At 39.5% G+C, this 20,605-nt stretch overlaps 1 protein-coding gene across 5 annotated transcripts in view; it reads left to right on the forward strand.

The window, feature by feature from the left end:
* The window catches only part of LOC102311183 (CAP-Gly domain-containing linker protein 4), a 66,115-nt gene that overhangs the window by 14,344 nt on the left and 31,166 nt on the right, over positions 1-20,605 (forward strand). For 2 of the 5 annotated variants that reach the window (XM_005933845.3, XM_005933851.3), the window contains exons 1-7: positions 2,363-5,984; positions 6,465-6,611; positions 7,522-7,661; positions 8,152-8,245; positions 8,491-8,652; positions 10,925-11,043; positions 20,231-20,479. In XM_005933845.3, coding sequence (XP_005933907.1) covers positions 5,945-5,984; positions 6,465-6,611; positions 7,522-7,661; positions 8,152-8,245; positions 8,491-8,652; positions 10,925-11,043; positions 20,231-20,479 — 951 coding nt within the window. In that variant the 5' untranslated portion in view covers positions 2,363-5,944. The other 3 variants (XM_005933850.2, XM_005933849.2, XM_005933846.3) reach the window with 2 other exon arrangements.

Consider the following 20,605-nt stretch of genomic DNA (forward strand, 5'->3'; position numbering starts at 1 on the left):
AACAAAACAAAAACAAAAATCTCCTACTATGCGCTCTGAAATAGCTCCTCTTATTTCCAATGACATCTCATTGGTTAGGTTGCCCATAGATGTGGATATGAGTGCTAGCTGTGTTAGCGCTGAGCCATACTGGCGATCTGCCCAGGGTGTACCCCACCCCAAGGTAGCTGAGATGGGCTCCTGGTGGTACCTCGGTCCAGGTTGAGGACCAAAGGACCAAAGGAGAATTTGCTTTTGAGGCTGTTGTTCAACTGGCTTTTATTGGACTTAAGATTTGTGGACACTTTTGGTACCTTATCTTATTTGTAAAAACACAGTGTGAATGTTGTTCTCGATAAGCTCTATAAATAAGCTTACCTTATAGAAATTTATTGTTATAGATGTAGACAAACCTACACCTAAACCTTTCACCTGATTCACATGATACTTTGTGGTTTTCCAAGTGAGGTCAGACCTATGATTTGGTCACTCGCTCGCTGTTAGTCAGTCAGTCAGTCAGTCAATCTGCTGGATGTTTTCCCCAACATTTTTGGTTTCCTGTAGCTTTGTGGGAGCTTTTTAGGGAGAGCTGTCCTCATCATTTGAAGGAGGAAAAGCTTAATATTTTTCTGCAGCCAATCTTCCCTGCTTCCTATTGAGAACCAGTAGTTTAAAGTAAATAAAATCAAGACTAGCCTGTTTAAAAAATCTGCAGTAATGTTGCCTCACTATGCATTCATATTGTGCTTATAGTCGGTTTTCCCCATAATTCTATACTTTAAAGAGTTGGTATGACCATCAACGCAGAAAAAACATAAACACAAATTAAAAACCATTGTGTTCTAGTGCTTATACACACCATCTCATCAGCCTGTAGTTTAAGTCTCTTTTTAGTGTTACTTCCAAGTGAGTTCAGCTGTGTCTTGTTACCTTTACGTTTCCACTCTCCCTGATTGAAACCTGTGTGTATTTGAAGCCTCAGGTTGCTCATCATACTGTGTTCCAGCCTTGGTTTCTCCTGGCATGTTTCCCCTGCAGTGGTCTCTTTTGTTTTTGCCCTTCTCTATTTTATGCTCTGGATCTACAACAGCAACGATAAAGGCTTGCTTTTTTTTTATTCCAAGTCTGTCTCAGCAGTCTGCAATTTGGTCCTCTTCTCCTTTATTTCATGACAGAGGCAGAAACACATGCAGAGTGCTCTTCAGGTTCAATAAACACCAGCACCCATCTCTGAGTCTTCACTAAAAGTGGCTTGTCAGTCTGAATGGACATTGGAGGAAAAGTGTCACCCTGAGAAATTACCTTCTCCTGAAAAGAAAGATGTTCAGACACAACTTCCCACACTGTGACTGCCAATGATAAGAGAGGCATTAGACTCAAAAGTGACCTCTTGCACCATCCATCTTTGTGGCAGCTTACTTTTTCTGTTTAAAAGTAAGAGGTTTGTTGTATTCGGAGGTTGGGTGCTTCAGAATAAAGCAGTGCATCAACAAAATGGGTATCCTTTTCCTATATAGCAGAATAGAGCATTTATTTTAGATGAGCAATTATGAATTCTGTAATGAAAACATGAAATGGACTTAACAGTCATGAAAGTGCTTCCATAAGAAACTAAAGCACTGGGTTTAAACATTGCTATTTTAATTACATAAAGTAATCATAAGGTAATATAAAGTTGTTTCTCTTTTGTCGACTCTTCTACAGTTTTTTGCCCAACAAAAACAGAAAAACAAGACTCCAAATTTCTGCAACCAAAATAGTACAGTGCAATTTAGCTATTTCGAGGTATTTTCCTTCAGCAGGTTCTGGTATTCAGTTGTTGATTATTTTCATTAGTATGTGGCAAACAATCCCAGAATTGAAGGAACTTTCAGGGCAGCTAAAATAATGCCTTTTTGTAGGTTTGCCACTTTATATTATGTAACTGGATGGCAAAAATCCTCCTAACTTTATTAGTGAATTGTTGCTCAAACCCGAAAAGAATAAATGGAACATTTATTCATTCAATATATAAATGAATAATAAATACATAAAATGAACATGTGTCTTTAATGTCATGTTTATGTTGTCAAGATATTGCAGGTTAGTTTCTTATATTTTAAAAAAAGTGTCTTTGTTTTTTTTGTTTTTTTTTTTTAATTTCAAAAACAATTCAAAAGTTATTTAGTTGTATTTATTTCTTATTTTATTTTTACGGGTCGTTGTAAGACTTTTATTTTAAAATCCGGAAGTGTACATTAACCGCCTTTATTCTGAAGCCTAGATGTTGAAACAGGAAGTATTTCAGCTGTGTAACATCCAATTAGAATGGACGGAAATTAAATCCGCTATCTGACATTTTCCCCATGGGCGGATCAAAACAAGCAGGGAGGTGAAGGTAACGCTAATATTAAGCAGCCTAACATGATGCTTGTTTCTCTCTCTGCTTGCTAAGTGCATTGTAAGTAGCGCAGATGTTTTTGGCCCAGTGTTCTTGTTGGGGAACATTAACGTCAGGGAGCTAAGGTGACTGAGAGGAGGGCTCTGAGTAACTTTCACGTCTGCACGGTGAAAGCAGGGACGGCTAGCTGCTTATAGGGACTGAGCAACGTCTGCAGTGTTAGTTATATAAGGTGTGCTTCATCTGTCGCTAAGCCCGAGCCGGTTTTTGAACATATGCTAGCGAGCTAACTGTTACTGTCAGCTTGTAGCTCGATTTAAAAACCCTTTTAGCTGGCAAAGTTATTTGGAAATTAATTAAATCCACGTGTGGACGTTTGAAAAGATGACATGCTATATTTACCTCTGCTAAAGGGCTACAAAAGTATGAGATGAGGAGAGTGTCTACTGCTAACCTCTTCGACTGTGAAGTGAGCTAACGATTTGGGGGATATAAATGAATCGGCCACACTTAAGTCACACAAACTGGTATAAACAACCACAAATAAGCCATCTCTCCAATAATTGGATGTTAGATAATAAGTTGCATAACTTTTCTCAAGCTGATTAAAGCTCAAGCGACCGAGTGTGGTCATTTAGGACTTATATTTTAGACAGGAATACTTTAACCTTTAATGGCTTTATTGTTGTTTGAGTGCATACCTGCGTCCGATTAGAGTAACAGGAACCTCTGTCTTGCATAATCAAGCTAATCCACACACCCCACCTCACATCAGCAAACAAATGCAAGGGGTAATAGTTCATGATTTGGCCTGGTGCATGAGGCGCATAGGATGGATGGAGGTCAAGGATGCTGCCTGTGAACAAACGTTTTTGATATGTTGTTACCACTAAACATTTCATTACCACTAGACATTTAATCTTTATGGAAAAATCCAATTAAAGTTATTGATGCCACTTTTGTGTGTGTGTGAAATATCTAAATAAAAATACACATATAACACATATAATGTTTATTTCAATTTCAGCATCATAGCTGTAAAATTATTCTTTCTGCTTATGGCCTTCAAATATGCTAGTGCACGAAATGCTATCAATTTTCAAGAAAAATCAGGGTGTTTTTTGAAGCTCCATGCTCCTGAAGTTAGTCATTATGAGCTTAATGATGTAATTCAGATAGTTCTCTAGATATAGCATGGAACTTAAAAAGATCCACATATATTACAGTCAGCTAGAATGGGTAGCTTGCCAATGGGTGCTTAAATGGCCACAGTCATCAAAAATATGTGAGTGCTGTCTCTTCAGTAGCTGTGGGGATGGTGACATCATGTAGGTCAGGCAAACAAGAAGAGGCTTATTGCAGAAGTAGGCCATTGTCTCAAGTCATACTGCAAAGACCTAATCTCTACACAGCCAGTCAGTGACCTCAGAGAGGTTGGTAGTAGTTTTTCATCTCACTCTTTAGCAGCATGTACTATGGAAATCACAATCACTGCTAAAGCATACATCTATATACAAATGTTCTGTTTGCAACAATGAAATTACAGAATTATAAAAAATGGCGAAGAAATGATCAACAGTTACATGTTAAGACACACTCTCTTCCTCTTCAAGCATGCACGTGCGCTCTTCTGTGGGGTGTGCTGTTGAGAAAGTTCAGCATAGTCATTGCTTTCTTTGCATCAGCTTGGCAAATCCTAAATTCTTTGTCAGAGATAATTTCAGGTTTTTTTTGTAACCCAGACTTTCTGACTCAGTTGAATGCTCACAAAAATAGAGTAATTAATAAGCCATTTCACTCTTCTTTTGGACAAAATGGGCCATTTAAGTGCTACCCACTTGAGTCGGAGCAATTACATGTAATAAAAAAGATTAAAGAAATGATCATCAAAAAAATTAAATGATAAAAAGCAACATTGTTTTTGCAAATATGGCAAGAGAGTAATGCTGCAGAAAATAATTTATTCTTTTGAGTTAATACATGAATGTTAGCACTCACTACAGGCTTTTATTTATTATTTCTCAAGTTTTCCTAAACATTAAATACCCCATAGACACAGTTAAACATTTTCTGCATCGCCTGCTGACTATTTGAAACACACAGTTTGTCACTATAATTTCACAGCTTCCTTTAATGGTAAAGTTAAAATGCAAATCAACAGGTTGTATGTATAAAACGCATTCCTTTCTTTTTAAAATTTTCTGCAAGTGCCACAATTTCATTGATTGTTTGAGTTTTCACTTTAATAGGAATACAGATTCTGTTCTGTTTGAAGAAAAATGTATTATACATTAAACCTGTTGAATCTTCTGGCACTGCCAAGTCTGCTTCACACTGCTGGAACTGCTGTGAATAAATTACTACAAAATTCAGTCAGTAAAAGTAATTTTAGTTAGCTCTGACTGCGCTAATGTGCACGTTAGAGAATTTTTAGACGTTATATTTTTTCTTTTTTTACTGACTTCTATCCTCTGTTCCTCTGACACTTTTTGACTGAAGTAGGTAGCACTTGATCTGTCAACTTTGTGCAGAAGATGTGTGAAATGACACATCAAACGCCCTCTTTTATAAATGTTGAGCACTCTCAGAGGCTGAAGCAGAAGTCTGGGATAACAGAGAATGTTGGTGACTCCTGTCTTGATGTGAGTTATCTGAATTTGCTTGTTAGTACATTGTTTCAGTTATGTGTAATTCATCCAGGTTAAAAGAAAACATCTTTGTGACTCGGAAGGTTGAGGCCAAAGTTTTCAAACTTCCTGAAAAATAATTAGTCTCTTGTCAGACCTTCACCTGAGCATGCTGTTGGAAAATCAGACTGTGAAGTGAAGTTCCACAAGCTAATCAAAAAAGGGTGCTTCAGTTTCAGGGCTCTAGAGTGGTTAATATTGTTAAGCCCCTTTTCTTATGAAATATGAGTTTTTTTTCTTAAAATATTTCTACAAATATCTTGCAAATTTGCTCAAATACTTTTTTTCTTTTTCTTTTAAAGAAATTGCTTTTATTTGATAATACGACCCTATTGTGACAGTGAGTGTTTTTTTTCTTCTTCTCCTTTACACCAAATGGATGGAGGTCATGGTGTAAAGTCACCTACCCTCTCCCTGGGGCTGATAGGTATTCAGTGTCTGTCCTATGGTTGCTTCAATAGGGCTGATGTTTGCTGTCAGGGGGAACTGGACACTGGCCTTTATGGTGAATGACAGGCCTTCTAATCAAAGCCACCACTTTCCTACCGTTTGTTTGCAGCCTACAGGCCACATTCCCTCCACTAGGGGTTACGCTTGGCTACTCTATGTCATTGAGGTCAGAGGTACACAGGACTGGAAAGTGAGAGTGACATTCCAGCTGGGAGAGTCAGACATACAAGCTCCTTGGCTTGGAAGTGTACAGGCTGTAAATAGCTGCTGGACCTGGGAGTCAGGGGATCAACAGGGTATAATCAGAGAGAGTGGGGATGTTATTGGAGATTGAGGAGGGGGACAGTCGATGAGCTTTGGAGTTATTTTGGGAAGGATTTTGGTTAGATGTTCTACTGGACCCAGTCTGTGTCTTTTGATTTTAGCTTAGCACGACTGGGAGGCTCGCATGGAGATCAACAAGAAAGAGGATAAAGGAGAAGATGACAGTGAGTGAGGGTTGGTTGGGAAGATTTTAGGCTCAATGTTGCTTTCCCAGGCTTACACCTATGTGTGTGTGTGTATGCTTCTAGTTCAGCCTCCAAGGTTCCTCTGTGAAAGCTTCCTGTGTCCCCATTACAGTGTCACTTTTTTGAGATTAGGCTCGTAGTTTGGTGTGTTCACCTTTGTTTTCTAATCTGCAGGCAAAGTAATCTCTCAGAGGTGCTATGAGTCAAATGCGGACATTCTTTGAAAATCCCTGTCTTGTTGGGGTGATAGCTTGAATGCGCCTTTGCCCCATATTCTTCAGGCGACACCACAGATTAAAATACCATGTTTTTTATATTATGTTAGTTCTGTGCTTACAAGTTGCATTTCCCTGTATTGCACTGCTAGATCAAATGAAGACATCGCTGTAGCCTGTGTGCTTTTATTGAGAGATTAGACCTACTTGTGTTCTCAGAATAGGCTTTCTAATATTGTTCCAGCTGCAGGCCCTGAGGGGGAGATGACAAAGGAGGATGTTTCAGAGCCCGTTGAAGGCGACACGGTCCTGGGCTGCCGCGCTAGACTCTCTTCTCATCAGCGGCCAGTGATCCACCAGGTGGCCTCTGCACCCATGCCCAGTGACTGTGGTGAGTATTCACGCTTTCTCTTTGCAGCTATGTGACATTTCAAGCTAGTTAACGCGTTCTCTTTGCAGCATCGACAGGCTGTGAAATGCCACAAGATATGAGACTGAAGAAAGGTTGATGGCTTAAATTGACACAGAGAGATGATAGTGATACAGAGTCTCCGGGTTCTAATAATGTAGCTGGATATGTTAGTTACAAATTGAGGTTGTTCTTTTGTAGTGATTAATTCTTAAACAAGAACATGGTGACTGTTATCGTCTATATCTTGATTTACCTAATTAATCAGTAAAGCCATTTCAGCAGGTTTGATGCTGATTTGCTCTAATGTCCTTAAATACTTGGATGTTTCATTTCTTTAAGAAACTACTGTGTTGAAGTTTTTTGAGGTGAATAGAAGTCAAGTAACACTTGACTGTTCAATTACTTCTGAGGTGAGTGATGTATTTTAAAGTCTAATTTTTACGTTTAATGCCTTTTTTCCCCAAAACCCTCTGAAAGTTGAATCTTTAATCAAAGTATTTCATTTCAGATTTGCTGTAGTTGCGTACAGAGACAAAATTATGAAAAAATGTCATGCCGACTACAGTTAGTGTTAACTTTTGGCCTTTCACAGTGAAATCCATTTGCCTTCAGCCTCAGCCGGGTCATCTAATGCCTCATTTGGTTCACGGCAGGCCATCTACTGTCACATCTGTTTTCATTTGCCTCTGCAAGGGCAGCAAGGGCATTTCCCAAGATTAGTAATTTGCTGAATCGATTGAACAGTCAGTTGCAGAAACGTAGTAAACGTCTGTGCTGCAGAGTTTCACACATGCTCTCTTCGTGTCTGTACACGGGAGAGAAATATTTCCAGTCCCACTCCTCATTATACTTAACACGTGTTACTTTTGTTCCTCTTCATTGCTTCCAGAGTTCTCCTTCTTTGACCCCAGTGAGCCGCAATGCAGGGAGGTTCTGTTGGATCCCAGCACTACCATACCAGAGCTGTTTGCTGTCCTCAGGCAGTGGGTGCCCCAGGTTCAGAAGGACATTGACCTTATCGGCAATGAGGTGACATAAAAAAATGTCCAACTGCTGCGGAATCTCACAGTGGTCCCTTCTGTAGCCGTAACGCTTTTATTTTTGTCGTAATATAATCAACTGAAACTTCAGAGGACTTCAGATTAATATAAGTTCTGATTTATTTTTTTTCATTGTTATGGACTCTGTTCAGATACACACCAAATCCCTTCTGCCTGTGTTACACAAAGTAGCTGCATTGCAGTAAACTGTGCAGAGAAGCACTCATCTCAAGGGTAAAAGAAGGCGATCATTTTCTCTGAGTAACTATCACCCTTGAGAAATAAATACCTTGTTTCAATGTCAGTTTACGTAATACCTGTTGTCCAGATTTAAGTAGAGTAGAGTTATGAAAGCCTTGAATTACTTGTCATTCATCACACAATTTCCCTCTAATTTCACTTTAACCTGTTATGGAAGATTTCTGCACGCCAACACCAAGTCCTTAGTGGCACATACTGCATATCTTCTCTTTGCACAGATACTAAAGAGAGGCTGTGGTGTGAATGATCGAGACGGTCTGACAGATATGAGCCTCCTGCACTACTGCTGCAAGGCCGGAGCCCCAGGCATTGGTAAGTATTGACAGAGATGTTGAATAAGCACTCTCAGCTGCAGGGTAGAAATAAATAGACATCTACTCTGACGTATGTGTGTGTGAATTTATGTGACCACTCTGCTGCTGAACATTATTCTGTATACCTCAGTAAGTGCAGCTGTTCATCAACCACTTCTTAAATACACTCTCTAGAGCTGACTTACTGTCTGTTACTACAACTCCTCTCAACTCTAACACCTGTGTTTGTGACCTGTTCTTCAGGCGATGCAGACACGGCAGCGAGCTTTGCTCAGCAGCTCCTCGCCCTGGGCGCAGATCCAAACCTTCGTTCGCGGTGGACTAACATGAGGGCTTTGCACTACGCTGCGTACTTCGATGTGCCCCAGCTTATCCGTGTGGTGCTGCAGGCATCCCAGCCTGGAGGTGAGAGCAGCGCTGCAGCTGGAGCAGAGAGATGAAAGGTCACCCTAGCTGTAAGGACAGGCAGAGACTGTATTTTCTCAAATAAACAGCCTGTCTCAGGGATTTTCTTGGCTCAGAATGGACCTATGGGGGTGACAACTCTTGGTGTGTAAAGGTTTCATGAAGTGTTGTTAGATGTTAATTTGGTTCTAAAAAGTTTACTAGGATGTTTCAAAATTTTATTTCTGTAAAAGAATCGAAGTTCTTTTGAAATGGAAACTGTACAGGAGCCCTGTCATTAGCTTTTTCATACTGGCGTCTCATTGTCTGCTTGTACACTGGCAGCACGAGGATTGATCATCGCTCTTTTCGTACGGCTGTGATGTCCAATTTATGAAAATCGTTACTCAGCAGATAAAACCTTGTTGACTGCGTTGGATCAAATGATAACGAGAGAAGTGTCGTTCACGGCAGTGTGTCTTGAAGAAGGTGCTCGATGAAACACTTGCCTCAGTAAATGGCACAGACAGACAGAAGTGTGGTTTTCTCATCATTACACACAAATACAAACTAATCAGTAAATGGTAAAACCAGCTAGCTTACCAACTTACCCTAGCCTCAGTTTCCTGTTTTTATTTAATAGGAGTGGGACCCTAGTGTGGTCTTCTGCTGCTGTGGCCCATCTGCTTCAATGCTGGACGTATTGTGTGTTCAAAAATGCTCTCGAGTTACTGTGGTCTTGCTTTCACCTAATAACAGTCTTGCCATTCTCCTCTCACCTCTCACTGCACTCTTTCCAGACATTTTTGTAAACTTTAGAGGTGGTTGTGTGGGAAAATTCCAGCAGATCAGCTCTGTTATACTCTATTCAGACGAGTGTGTCTGGCACTAACAACCATGCCACATTCAATGTTACTCAAGTCACCTTTCTTTCCTACTCTAATGCTCAGTTCGAATGTCATGTCTAACCCTAACTGCACTGATGTGCAGTAGACATCTGCGTTAACAAGAAGTTAGCAGCAGTTGAATCTAGTTGAAAGTGTTAACAGTCAGCTATAATTTGTTAATTCACTAGCAAAAATAATCTATATTTTGCTGTGGCACGTTGCACAATTTAAAAATATTCCACAAATACTTTGAGCAAAAACTGACATTCGATTATTTGACTTATCAATGAGACACAAGGATCATATGGTCTTTGTGTGCAGTAAGCACAGTTTCCTCCTTCCTGTAAATGGTGCAGTATGTCTGACTGTTGCTGTCTGCTTTTTTTCCACCCTTAAAATACTTTATCTATTTGTTAGTCCAGAAAGATTTCTTTCTGCATACCTTACTCTTTTGGTGTTGGATGTCGGTGTAGCTGGGACCTAGATTTACCTAGATTCTCTATGAATATTAATTTTACGGCAGTTCAGAATCTTGTGTACTGTGAGAATCAACTAAGTCTTGATAGTGCTGTGCAGTTAATGAAATCAATTTTAGCTCCACATTTAGTTCCATATTTGGTTTCCACCTATTAATAAATCAAAATAATTGACAATTTCTTTTACTTTTTTCGTTCGGTAAAAAAGCCCACTGCCATGTGGTGGCAGTTTTGATTCAGTTTGAATGTTTTTAAGTTTTATTTTCAGTTGAATTGTAAATAAACTAAATGTAACAACTTCTGCTTTTTCCCAAAGACTGTAAGCAATCATGTTAAATAATCATGAGTCTTGAGAGCAGCTGCCAAACGCTCAGAATCATGGATGTGGGCTCCGTTTCCAGATGTGGATTTCCGGAGTTATCTGGAGTTCTGAGGTTGATACAGCAAGTCTGATCACTCAGTAAACCACATTCTCAATTCCCCTTTGTTGTCCAAACTTCTTTCATGTTAACTTATTAAAGTTTCTGGAGTTCTGGTGCATTCATTATACATACTTTGAGATTTCTGCCTTCAAAAAGCTCAACAACTCTGCTGTGAAAGTGGTGCTTAATTTATTCAGACAAACCATGCAGCAGTTCTGCTCTCAGCAGTCTGCTCAAATACAAACGGTGAGGGCAATAGAACTGGTTTTACAAGAGCAGGTTAATTAGGAAATGACTTCAACAAAGGCAGGGTGTGTGTGTATGGGGCAGGTTTTCAGTTTGTCTTTTACACTTAGTTGCTTAAACAATGTTTAAACCCAGTGTTTGCATTTGAGACACCAGGTAGAAAATGATGCAAGTTAATAAAGTGTCAATTAATTCTTAACACACCCACACAAGCCATATAACTGTGTATTCCTAACCTCCCAATGGTCTTTTTATGTTGTAGATGTTGATGCCACCTGCAGTGACTTTGATTTTGGCACAGCTCTGCACATCGCCGCATCCAACCTGTGCACATCAGCTGTCAAGTGTCTCTTGGAACTGGGAGCCAATCCTGCGTTCAGAGTAAGTGCCATAGTTGTTCTGCGTATACGCACACAGCAGCAGACTCACAAGTCATCCTGTGAATTTGACAGATTGAATTCCTTCATCAAACCGACCAAAGAATTATTACATTTAATTAGGATTGCATATCGGTATTGATCTCCCTTTTCGATTTTAAGTCACAGAGACGAGAATCGATGCTTGATGAGTGAGTTGCGTTATATAAATGTTAAAAAATGAAGATCTCCTCAGAATATGGCTTGTATTATTTATTTATATATTTGTTGCTTCTACAGTCAGCAAATGATCCGCACTGTGCTTTTGTGGTTATAAATAATGATGCACTGATGGAAAATTAAAATTTCCAGTTGACTCATAGTGTTAAATTGATTTTTCTTTGCTATTGTTTTAATTATTTCCTCTTTTTACAAGTAAACAAAGAAGTCTTGTAGCTCTTGAGTTTGGCCCGTGAACTTCTAGTTCGGGCCAAACTGATGTGACACACAGTAGTAAACGCTATCTTTTTTTTTTCTTTTCTTTTTTTGGACAGTATGCTGATATTGGTCAACATAAGGGTGAAAAAATGGAAACACGATAGGATTAGTGACCAAATTTGGTATTAACCATGTGTTCAGTGATTGCACTGATGTAATCTGACCATAAGCCCAACTAGTACTGGGTTATATAATAGTCATAATTTTATGCATGATATGAATTTTTAAAATATTGCTTTAACCTAGGATGAAACATCCACTTGGGCGTTCCCAGCGGTTTAAATGTATTAAATTATTGGCCACCTGATGTGCTGATGATTGTAGTGAGAGGTGACATGTAAGGGCTCTGCAGGCTTCTAATTTACAGCTGTAGTCATGTGACTGGCTTTCATTTGTAAAACAGTTACCCCTAAAAAACAAATTAGTTTACATTATAATCCATGATGGTGGAACAACATCATGGATAGAAAGATTTGCTCTATGCAAGTTTTTCAGTTTTCAAAAATTAGGCTATCCTGCTCCTGGACTTCCACTTTTTTTTGTGGAGGAGCTTCCTGAGCTCCTCCACAAAAAGTAACGGAGGCGCAGTTTACATGCTCAAGGTTAAGAGGTGTTTTATCTGATGACAGAATCATTTGTTGTGGAAACATTAATGCTAACGAGCCACATGACTAAAAATAGCAGCCATTTAAAGAAAACGAAACAAAAACATTTAGCATCTAAGCTAAAAGTATAACAGCCAGTCTGTTAAGTACTGACCTTATAGTCTAGTATTGAAGTTTTGTTAGCAGACGGTAGGTTACTTATTGTATTGGTTGTTTTTATTGTTTCTTTTTTCTGTTATGTTAGAGTGTTATCTTTAATGTTCCTGACAGAAGAATGACCCAAATATTAATAAGACTGTGATATATCCATTAATATGCTGAGCCTATCCTTGTAGCTGCCAAATTAACTGAACTATACATGGATACTTATGATTTGCTGTTGTTTTTTTGTTTGTTTTTGTTTTCCTATTCAATACTTATTGAAATTTTAAAGTATGGATGTTTTATGATGACCTCAGTGAAGGCCACAGGCTATAATCTGTCAGTCGAGCAAAGTTCTTTGAGATTCAAGTGTTGCTGGAGATTTGAGCTCTTCAGACTTTATCTGCCTTAAGGAGGTGAAAAATATGCCACATAACATGTGTAAAGCAGTTGTGCAGAATGGTTTAAATAAGCTGCAGCGCTTGCAAAGGTAACAATATTCAAGAGTCCTTTGCGGCTTGACTGTCAGTACCGGATGCGTCAGGTAATTGCATGGTTTTAAGATCAGTAAGACGGCTTTGTCATAGCTGAAAAAGCATATAAGTGGGTATGATGGTCATATTTCACTTAGTGCAGTCTTTTGTGCCTGTTGGCTCACTGACATACCTTAACTGCACTTAATGCAACTGACTCATCAGTAATGTTATTGATTTTTAGGTTATTTGTGCCACTTCTCCTGCTGTGACAAGTGAAAAGGTTTATTCATGTACATTCAGATGAACATGGTGGGTTGTGGATGCATTTTTCGGGTAGCGCTTCCTGTGGATTCGGCTGACAAGGAGCGAGAGGACACATGGTCCAGATGTTTTTAATTTGAAATGTTTTTTTTTTTCTCATTTCTTTTGACATGTTATTTTGACATAACATATTTAATTAGTCTTTTTTCCCTCACTGGCAGAGGGAGGTGCCTTAGTCCCTTTGATTTAACCACCTAGCATCAGCTACCTAGCAGGAACAAATGTAATTTCTGTACAATCAGTATTCTGACTTCTACATCTTCATATTTCATAGTCAGAACTAACATATTGTCAAGAAAATCCCAACTTGGCTTAAACTTTTTTTAGTCTGTCCCCACCTCTAAACTGAAGATGGCCACAGAGGTCAGCACGCCCACCCCTCCACATCTTGGTGACTTGGGGCTCCAACGTGGTTCTGCAGTAGTCTTATGCACAGCCTACAGATCGCTGTTTACTGTCACCAGGGGGCAGCGTCACAAACAACCAGTCCGAGGGTTCCTCTTGCTTGTGCTGGTCTTGGTTCTTGTGAGCCACTGAGAGGAGCAAAGCTATATTTTATAAAGAGCTGATGTGAAACGAGTATTTAAAAAAAAAAAAAAAAAAAAAAAAGATTTCACTGCAGCCGCTATTTAAGGCTTCTCATTCTGTGGTTTTTGACCTTTGCACTTCTGGTATTTGAGGTGAATGCCACTATGCCCTGTTTCGATTTATGTATAGCGTCATCCTTATGGACCGTGCTATTGGGCTCCACGTGAGCTGTATGCACAACTCTTTGTGCAGACAAATCCTTATTCAAACAGACACAAACTCGTTAGCACAAAACAAGCTCTGACTTTTGGTATGAACCTTGTGATGATATAAATTCACAACCTGGAAGCTTTTTGTTTGCACACATTACCTGTTAGTGCCTTTATCTTAACTTCCACCAAAAATCCATTTACCATTTACAATATACATCAGATTCACAAAAGGAAAAAATGGGACAATATCTTAATGTTCAAAAAAACTTACATCTTTCTGGAACCTGGTGCCTGGTAAGTTTTCAAAAAAATATAAACACGTTTAATATTTTTCACATCAGGTATAAAAAATTCTATAAGAAAATGGATCAAATCAGAAACAGCTGTTAATGATGCTAATGATAGATAATGGAAGTCATATTCCATATATAGAAATGAACCTTTGTTTTCAGACTTAAACGAGATATAGAATTTAGATGAGATTTAATTTAATGTCACTGGACGACATTAGCACATTAGTTTCCTTTAGTTGTTAAAGTAAAATAAACAAGCAGTTTATTCACCCGTTTTCAATCTTTTCTTAACCGACTAATTATTTTAGCGCACCACATTGACTTAAAGCAGCCCAGTGCACCACCACCACTGTGAACTGCTCTAAAAACAGCATGCGAGTGACCCTGCTATTCACTAATGTAATCTCAACAGACCTATTGTTGTTTCGTAGCTCTTGTATTGGATTTCATTAGATTGTAGGTGGTCATGACAGTGTTTTTGCCCCATGCATTTTCTCAGATGTCAGCATTCATAACTCCCGTTGAGATAGAAAATTGATTCCCACAATTTTCCCACTTTCACCTTTACAAACCTTCCTGATGCGATTCAATCTTTGCTCTTTTTGTTTACTGCTAGACCGAATTACTGCGATTTGATGGAGATCTTTGCAGAGGAAATCTGCCTGCTCAGTTTTTAAAATAAATAAATAAATAAATGAATAAAAAAAAAAGGGACAGATCGCAATCTTTTTGGTATGAAAGTCCAGGTAATCTATCAGGTTTTTTTTCCCCCAATTTTAGATATTCAGTGGGGGTTTTTTGTTTGTGCACATTGACATCTTCTGACTCAGCTGTCAGCTAACACCTGAGAAGGCAGCTGCTTAGACTACAGATTTCACAGACATTTTTGAATAGATTCACTACTTCGATGTCTTGTGCTTGCTCTGTTTGCTTTCGTGCCTCTCGGTTGCATCTCAGTTTCATTTAAATCTTGATTGAGGGCTTTGCTGAACAGCCCTGATCAGCTGTTATCTTGAGCGAAAGTATATACACAGCAGGGTTCCAGTAGATAATGTTTTTGGCATGAATATATGGGCTGTCATAGCTTATGGGTTTTATTCAGAATGTTATATCTGTATTGGAACTTGCAGTGTGATTATCTTTAATATTGCACATTTTGGCTGCAGAAGTATTGAAGCTGTTTGTAAACAGGTCTAGTTCCTGGTCTTTGTAAGCACTAATTTTCCCACTGGAGGTCACCAAAGCACTGCACACCATAATTCAGTAATTTCCATTCTCAAATATGAGAGCAGAGGCTCTATATCTTACTGAGTGAATGCAATGCTTGCAAGATATATGGACTATGTGGTTAGAAATTACAAGGCTGGCTTTTTGAAACCCAAGAGGCTTTCTTGGTTTCTGTTTAGTCGTTATCTTGCCAAGCAAAAGTTAAAACGCCACAGAGGGAAGATTATTTTCTGTCTGCTTTATTATTTAAGGTTCATCACTGCTGCTGGCAGTTGGCTCTAGAGATATGCTGCATCGGCTTTTATAAGCTCCGATATTGCAATATTTTTTTCTTCTTGTAATCTTTATCACTATTTGAAAGGACCCGTGTGTTTGCTGTGACCCTGACGATGACAGTCCTTTTATTACGGAGGATTGAAATGAGATAAATAGATTCTATTAATAGTTTGTTTTTCATTTATTTTGTTGGGTTTTTATTTATTATTAGTTCTTTAGCTAGAACAGCTCAATTTACTAGCAGTGTGGTTCCAGTCACAGGGGTAGCAATCCAAGCAGAAATGCTCAGAACTACCTCTCACCAGTTCCTTGTGGGGTTCACCTAAGGATTCCCTACCCAACTGAGAGACGTAATGTCTCCAGCATCTCCTGGGTCTCGCCCGGGGCATCCTTCTGGTGAGAGATGCCTGGAACACTTCACCTAGGAGCTGTCCAGGAGGCTTCCTACTCCAAACTAGGGTAGCAGCATGTTCCCGTCCTGGAATGGGCATTTCACCCTATGTGACTGAGAAACATGGCCTCAGATTGCGAGCTGCCAGTTCTCATCCCCGCCACTTCACACTCTGCTTTAAACCACCTCAGTGAGAGCGTGAGGTTATTGCTCGATGAAGCCAACAAGAACACACCATCCACAGAAAGCAGAAACGAGATCTCGAGACCACCAAATCTGATACCCTCTCGTCCTCAGCTGCATCTAGAAATCTGTCCTAAAAAATTATGAACAGGATCAGTGACAAAGGGCAGCCCTGGTGGAGTCCAGTACCTACTGGGAGGGGATCCAGCTTTTTGCTGGCAATGTAGACCAAGCTCACAACAGGTATACAGAGACCACTGACTTATTTTAAAATAAAGAAATCAAAAATATAATGGAGAAATAAATAAGAATTTGAAATGGAGAGATTCAAAAATAAGCATCAGTTTATTAGTCATGTATTTCTTTCCCCCCCATTTTTGATTTATGCAGCTTTGATCTTCTGTAAGGCGGTGCATTCGCTGTAATGTCGTCATGTTATCATTACTCAATATTAAAGCACAACCTGGAAAAAACACACAGAGAAGGTAACATTAATTTATTACTCCCTTTAAAATGAAAAGTTGTAATAATGAGTAATTCATCACAATCAGCCACATCCTTCAGTACTATTCTTTTTTTTCTTTTTTTTCCCTGCATTGACTTTTCATGTGTTTGACAAATTGTGAAATTCGCATTTGAAAAATGATGGTGTTGGCTGGCAGTGTGTTCGTGATATCAGAGCCAAGAAATTCAGTTTCTTTCTGAGTAAAGGTCAGGCATGGAAGTGGTTTAATTTGATATTTCTCTTCACTGGCACTGCAGAGATTAATCACAACAAACTGAGTATTGGAGCAATGGAAAGATTTTTTTAAAAAGGATGGAAAAATAAAAATGTTGCTGGCCTTTCGTGCTTCCCTTGCTACATACCTTATGGATTGAGAGCTGTGGCGACTCATCATTTCTTGCATTAGAAAAAAAAAAAAAAGGTTTCTGTGGTGAACTGCTCACTTATTTCTCTTTCAGTCTCAGATTAAATGTGAGCTGCTGTTGCAGATCTGTTTGGTATGTGGAGGATTTTGGGTGGGTGGATTGACATGTTTCCCTGCACATTCTGAATTTCAGCATACAGCTCATGGGAAGTTCAGCTGTTAACAATAACAGAAGGTGTTTACTTACTCAGCTTTATTTTACTTTCTCAGTAAATAAATCTTGTTTTTGTGTTGGTTCCAGGATAATCTTTGCACAAAAATTAAAGAAATTTGTGTTTAGTCGATTATTTCTTTGTTGTAAAGATGCTTCTTGGCAATAAATCTCATACTGTTGAACAGCCTGTTCAACAGTTCCATAAAATGGGGATGTTAGAGACGGGCTACGATGTTTACATCCCAAGAAGATGACGCCACAAGGATTCGTTTCCTCACTCGGTCACACTGCGGCCTCATGGGGCTGCTGGGAGGTCAGGCCTAAGTGCGCTGGTGTCGGCAACATGCACACTGGGACCTGAACATACGGCAGTTGAATCACAGGGTCAAAGTGTGGAAAAGATGTGGAGAACGCTATTCTGATTCCTGCAACAGCGGTGGAATTGCAGTTATTAGCACTTTCATGTTCCTATCCCAGGATTGCAACAAAGAAAAAAGTCACTTAAATGCAATGATTCACAAATCATTTGCGAGAGTGTCAAATATGTTTCAGGTATTCTGCCTGTTGTGCATAAGCATTAAAAGCATCTTTCAAAGCTCTCATAATTTAACCGTAACAAATGAAGTATGGCTGTTGTGTAGTTGTGAAAGGCATTTGTCACATGTCAGTGGGTGAGTGTGTGACAGTGCTTAAAAAATGGTTCACCGTGGGAGCTTGGCGTGGTATTACATTATGGTACTTAAGTGAAATACACTGGACTTGTCTAGAGGTGATCATTGTTCTGTTTATTACCCCATCAATCTAAAGTATACATGGGGAGTTGATTAGGGTTGCCCAGCTGTTTTTTAAAAAAAAGAAAAAAGAGAGAGATTGCATGCTTTAAATGCACTCCTTTAAATATAGATATCGCCACTGAGCTAAGCATTTCTTTCCTGGAGCTTGTCCTGTGGCATGCTGCCTTCACTCTAGGCACATGAAGACAGATTGATTGTTTGGTACTTTAGCTCAGTGTTACAACATGAGAGCGACAGGCCTCAGCAATAAAAGGCAAGCTGGGTTTTGATATTTATCAAAGACCACTTGTATTGTTGCTGGAGGGGCTGGCAAATGCAAGTGTGCCCCAATTAATCCTGCGCCGTAGTGCTGGATGAGCTCCTCTCGTCTGTCACGCCTCCACAGCCGTATCCTCCTACCTCCGCTGACACTTAAGCTTGCTTAGTCTCTCTAAGCTCTCCCTGACTGTAGTTTCTTTACGTGACTAAATGCTCATGTTGTGCACCTCTTGCCCTGACAACATGAATAAGATGCGATTAGGTGCAGCATACAGAAATGATGGTGACCATTTTGGAGATGGACATAAAAAAAAAAAAATGTTTCAAATAGTTTGTCTTTTGAAAGCAGTCTGTCATCAGTGATGCTTATGCTGCATTTGATTTAATTAGTATTGATCGATATTGCGAGAGCTGGCAAGCTGTCTCACTGTTGTTCTCAGCTAGTGGTATTTTTTTTTTCTGCTTTATTTCACAGTTTTTACTTTTCAACGCACAAGCCTCCTCTTTCCTCCTCCAAATGTAAACATCTAACCCGCAGGGATTAGAGTTCCAGATATAAGCCTCAGTTTGTAGGTCGAGCGCTGTTGGTTCTCATTCACTGCTATAAAAACGACTGGCTAAATTCTTTCTTTACTGAGCCGTACTTCAGCATGCAATACATCCTCATTCTCAGGTACTCTTGGCCCAACTGATATTGTTGAAATAAAAAAGCACCAGTTCAAGTTCAACCAATTATTTTCTGCTCAAGTGGACTGCAAGAATTCTGTGTTTTGTCAGAAGGTTCAGCGCTTCAGTGCTCCTACCGACATGACGTCCAGTCTTGTGCTTGCAGTTGGGCAGTTTCTAATATCATATCAGTGTTCTGGTAAGTGGGATCGGTTTATTGCACACATCTCCCAGCATTAATGAGACTGTCTGGGTCACACTGTTTGCACTTAATGGATTCATAACGCATTAGTAAGTTTACACTTTTCATTTGGGATAGAAGCTTTCACACTCGTGCGTTAAAGAAACTGGCTCTTTTATTTCCTCAGTGATATTAACCGAGGGTCCGTTTCTGGGGCAGATGTAATTGGTGGTTTAGTTACTGCAGTTGCAGTGATTGGTTTAGTTGGAGATAAATGGACTGCTTCTTCCACCCACCTTGTATTGTAGCTGTAGCTAGCTTTCATTGCAGGGGTTAGTATGTTTTGCTGCATGTGTTATCATTGCTATGGCAGCTTGGGCGTAGATGTAATTGGTGGTTTAGTTACTGCAGTTGCGGTGTTTGGTTTAGTTGCAGGTGTGTGATGTTGAGCTAAGAGGTTTGCAGGTGTTGCCTTGACGAATTTTGCTGCAGTGTTGCTGTAGATGTCATTGTTGCTGTAATTATTATGTTTGCCATATTTAGATGCATTGTATTTTTACTTAAAAAAAATGAAAGAGTCTGTAGCAACAAAAAAGTACAGTATGAAAAAAAAAAAAACAATCAAGTAAGACTGATTTTACCTTGGCTCATTTAAATAGAAAGTAGAAAAAAAGGACATAAAATAACAGCTCAGTGAATAAATGTCTCATATATAAGAAGAGAATGTGCTGTGAGGTGGTAAGGGTTTTCTGTATCTGTCCTTGTGCCAGTGGAGCTGAGACAGATGTCAGAGAAAGTGTTCTGCTGTGTGTTCAGTTAGTGGAGCCGAGGGTGGTCCGGATTAACACCCCCTTCTTCTTCTTTTTTTTTCTTCCCTTTTTTAATTTAAAACCAATCGTTTGGATGACCTCTGCAATGCAGGTGTCTTTAGTGCTCTGCTTAGTTGCAGATATAATGATTTAAATGACTGTCCTTTTTCAAAATCTCTGCTTAAAACATTCTCTTACCTGATTGGTAAAACATTCCTCTTATCTGTGTTGTTTTTTTGTTTTGTTTTTTCTCCTTGTGTCCGGTTAAAGAATGAAAAAGGGCAGTGTCCAGCAGACGTGGTGCCTGATCCCCTCGACATGCCTCTGGACATGGCTGATGCAGCAGCCATGGCCAAAGAGCTCCGGACTTTGCTGAGACAAGCGTTACCCAGACCCAGCTCCCCTCTGCCCCTCACCCTGAAAGCCCAGTCCCTCCCTGCTCTCTCTGATAAGGCCAGGCTACAGCTCGCCTCCATGGGAATCCGTCTAGGTGACCGTGTGATTATAGCTGCACAGAAGGTGAGTTGTGGCTCTGAGCAGTGATCTTCACTTTTATACAGCAGTACTTTCAGTCTTACTTAAAGCTTTTTCATATCTCAGAATGGTACAATAGAGGGAAGTTTCACAGCCCTCTAATTATGACTC

Source organism: Haplochromis burtoni, unplaced genomic scaffold (genome assembly GCF_018398535.1).
Source record: "Haplochromis burtoni strain Fernald_Lab_line unplaced genomic scaffold, NCSU_Asbu1 Contig_174, whole genome shotgun sequence".
Lineage (NCBI taxonomy): Eukaryota > Metazoa > Chordata > Actinopteri > Cichliformes > Cichlidae > Haplochromis > Haplochromis burtoni.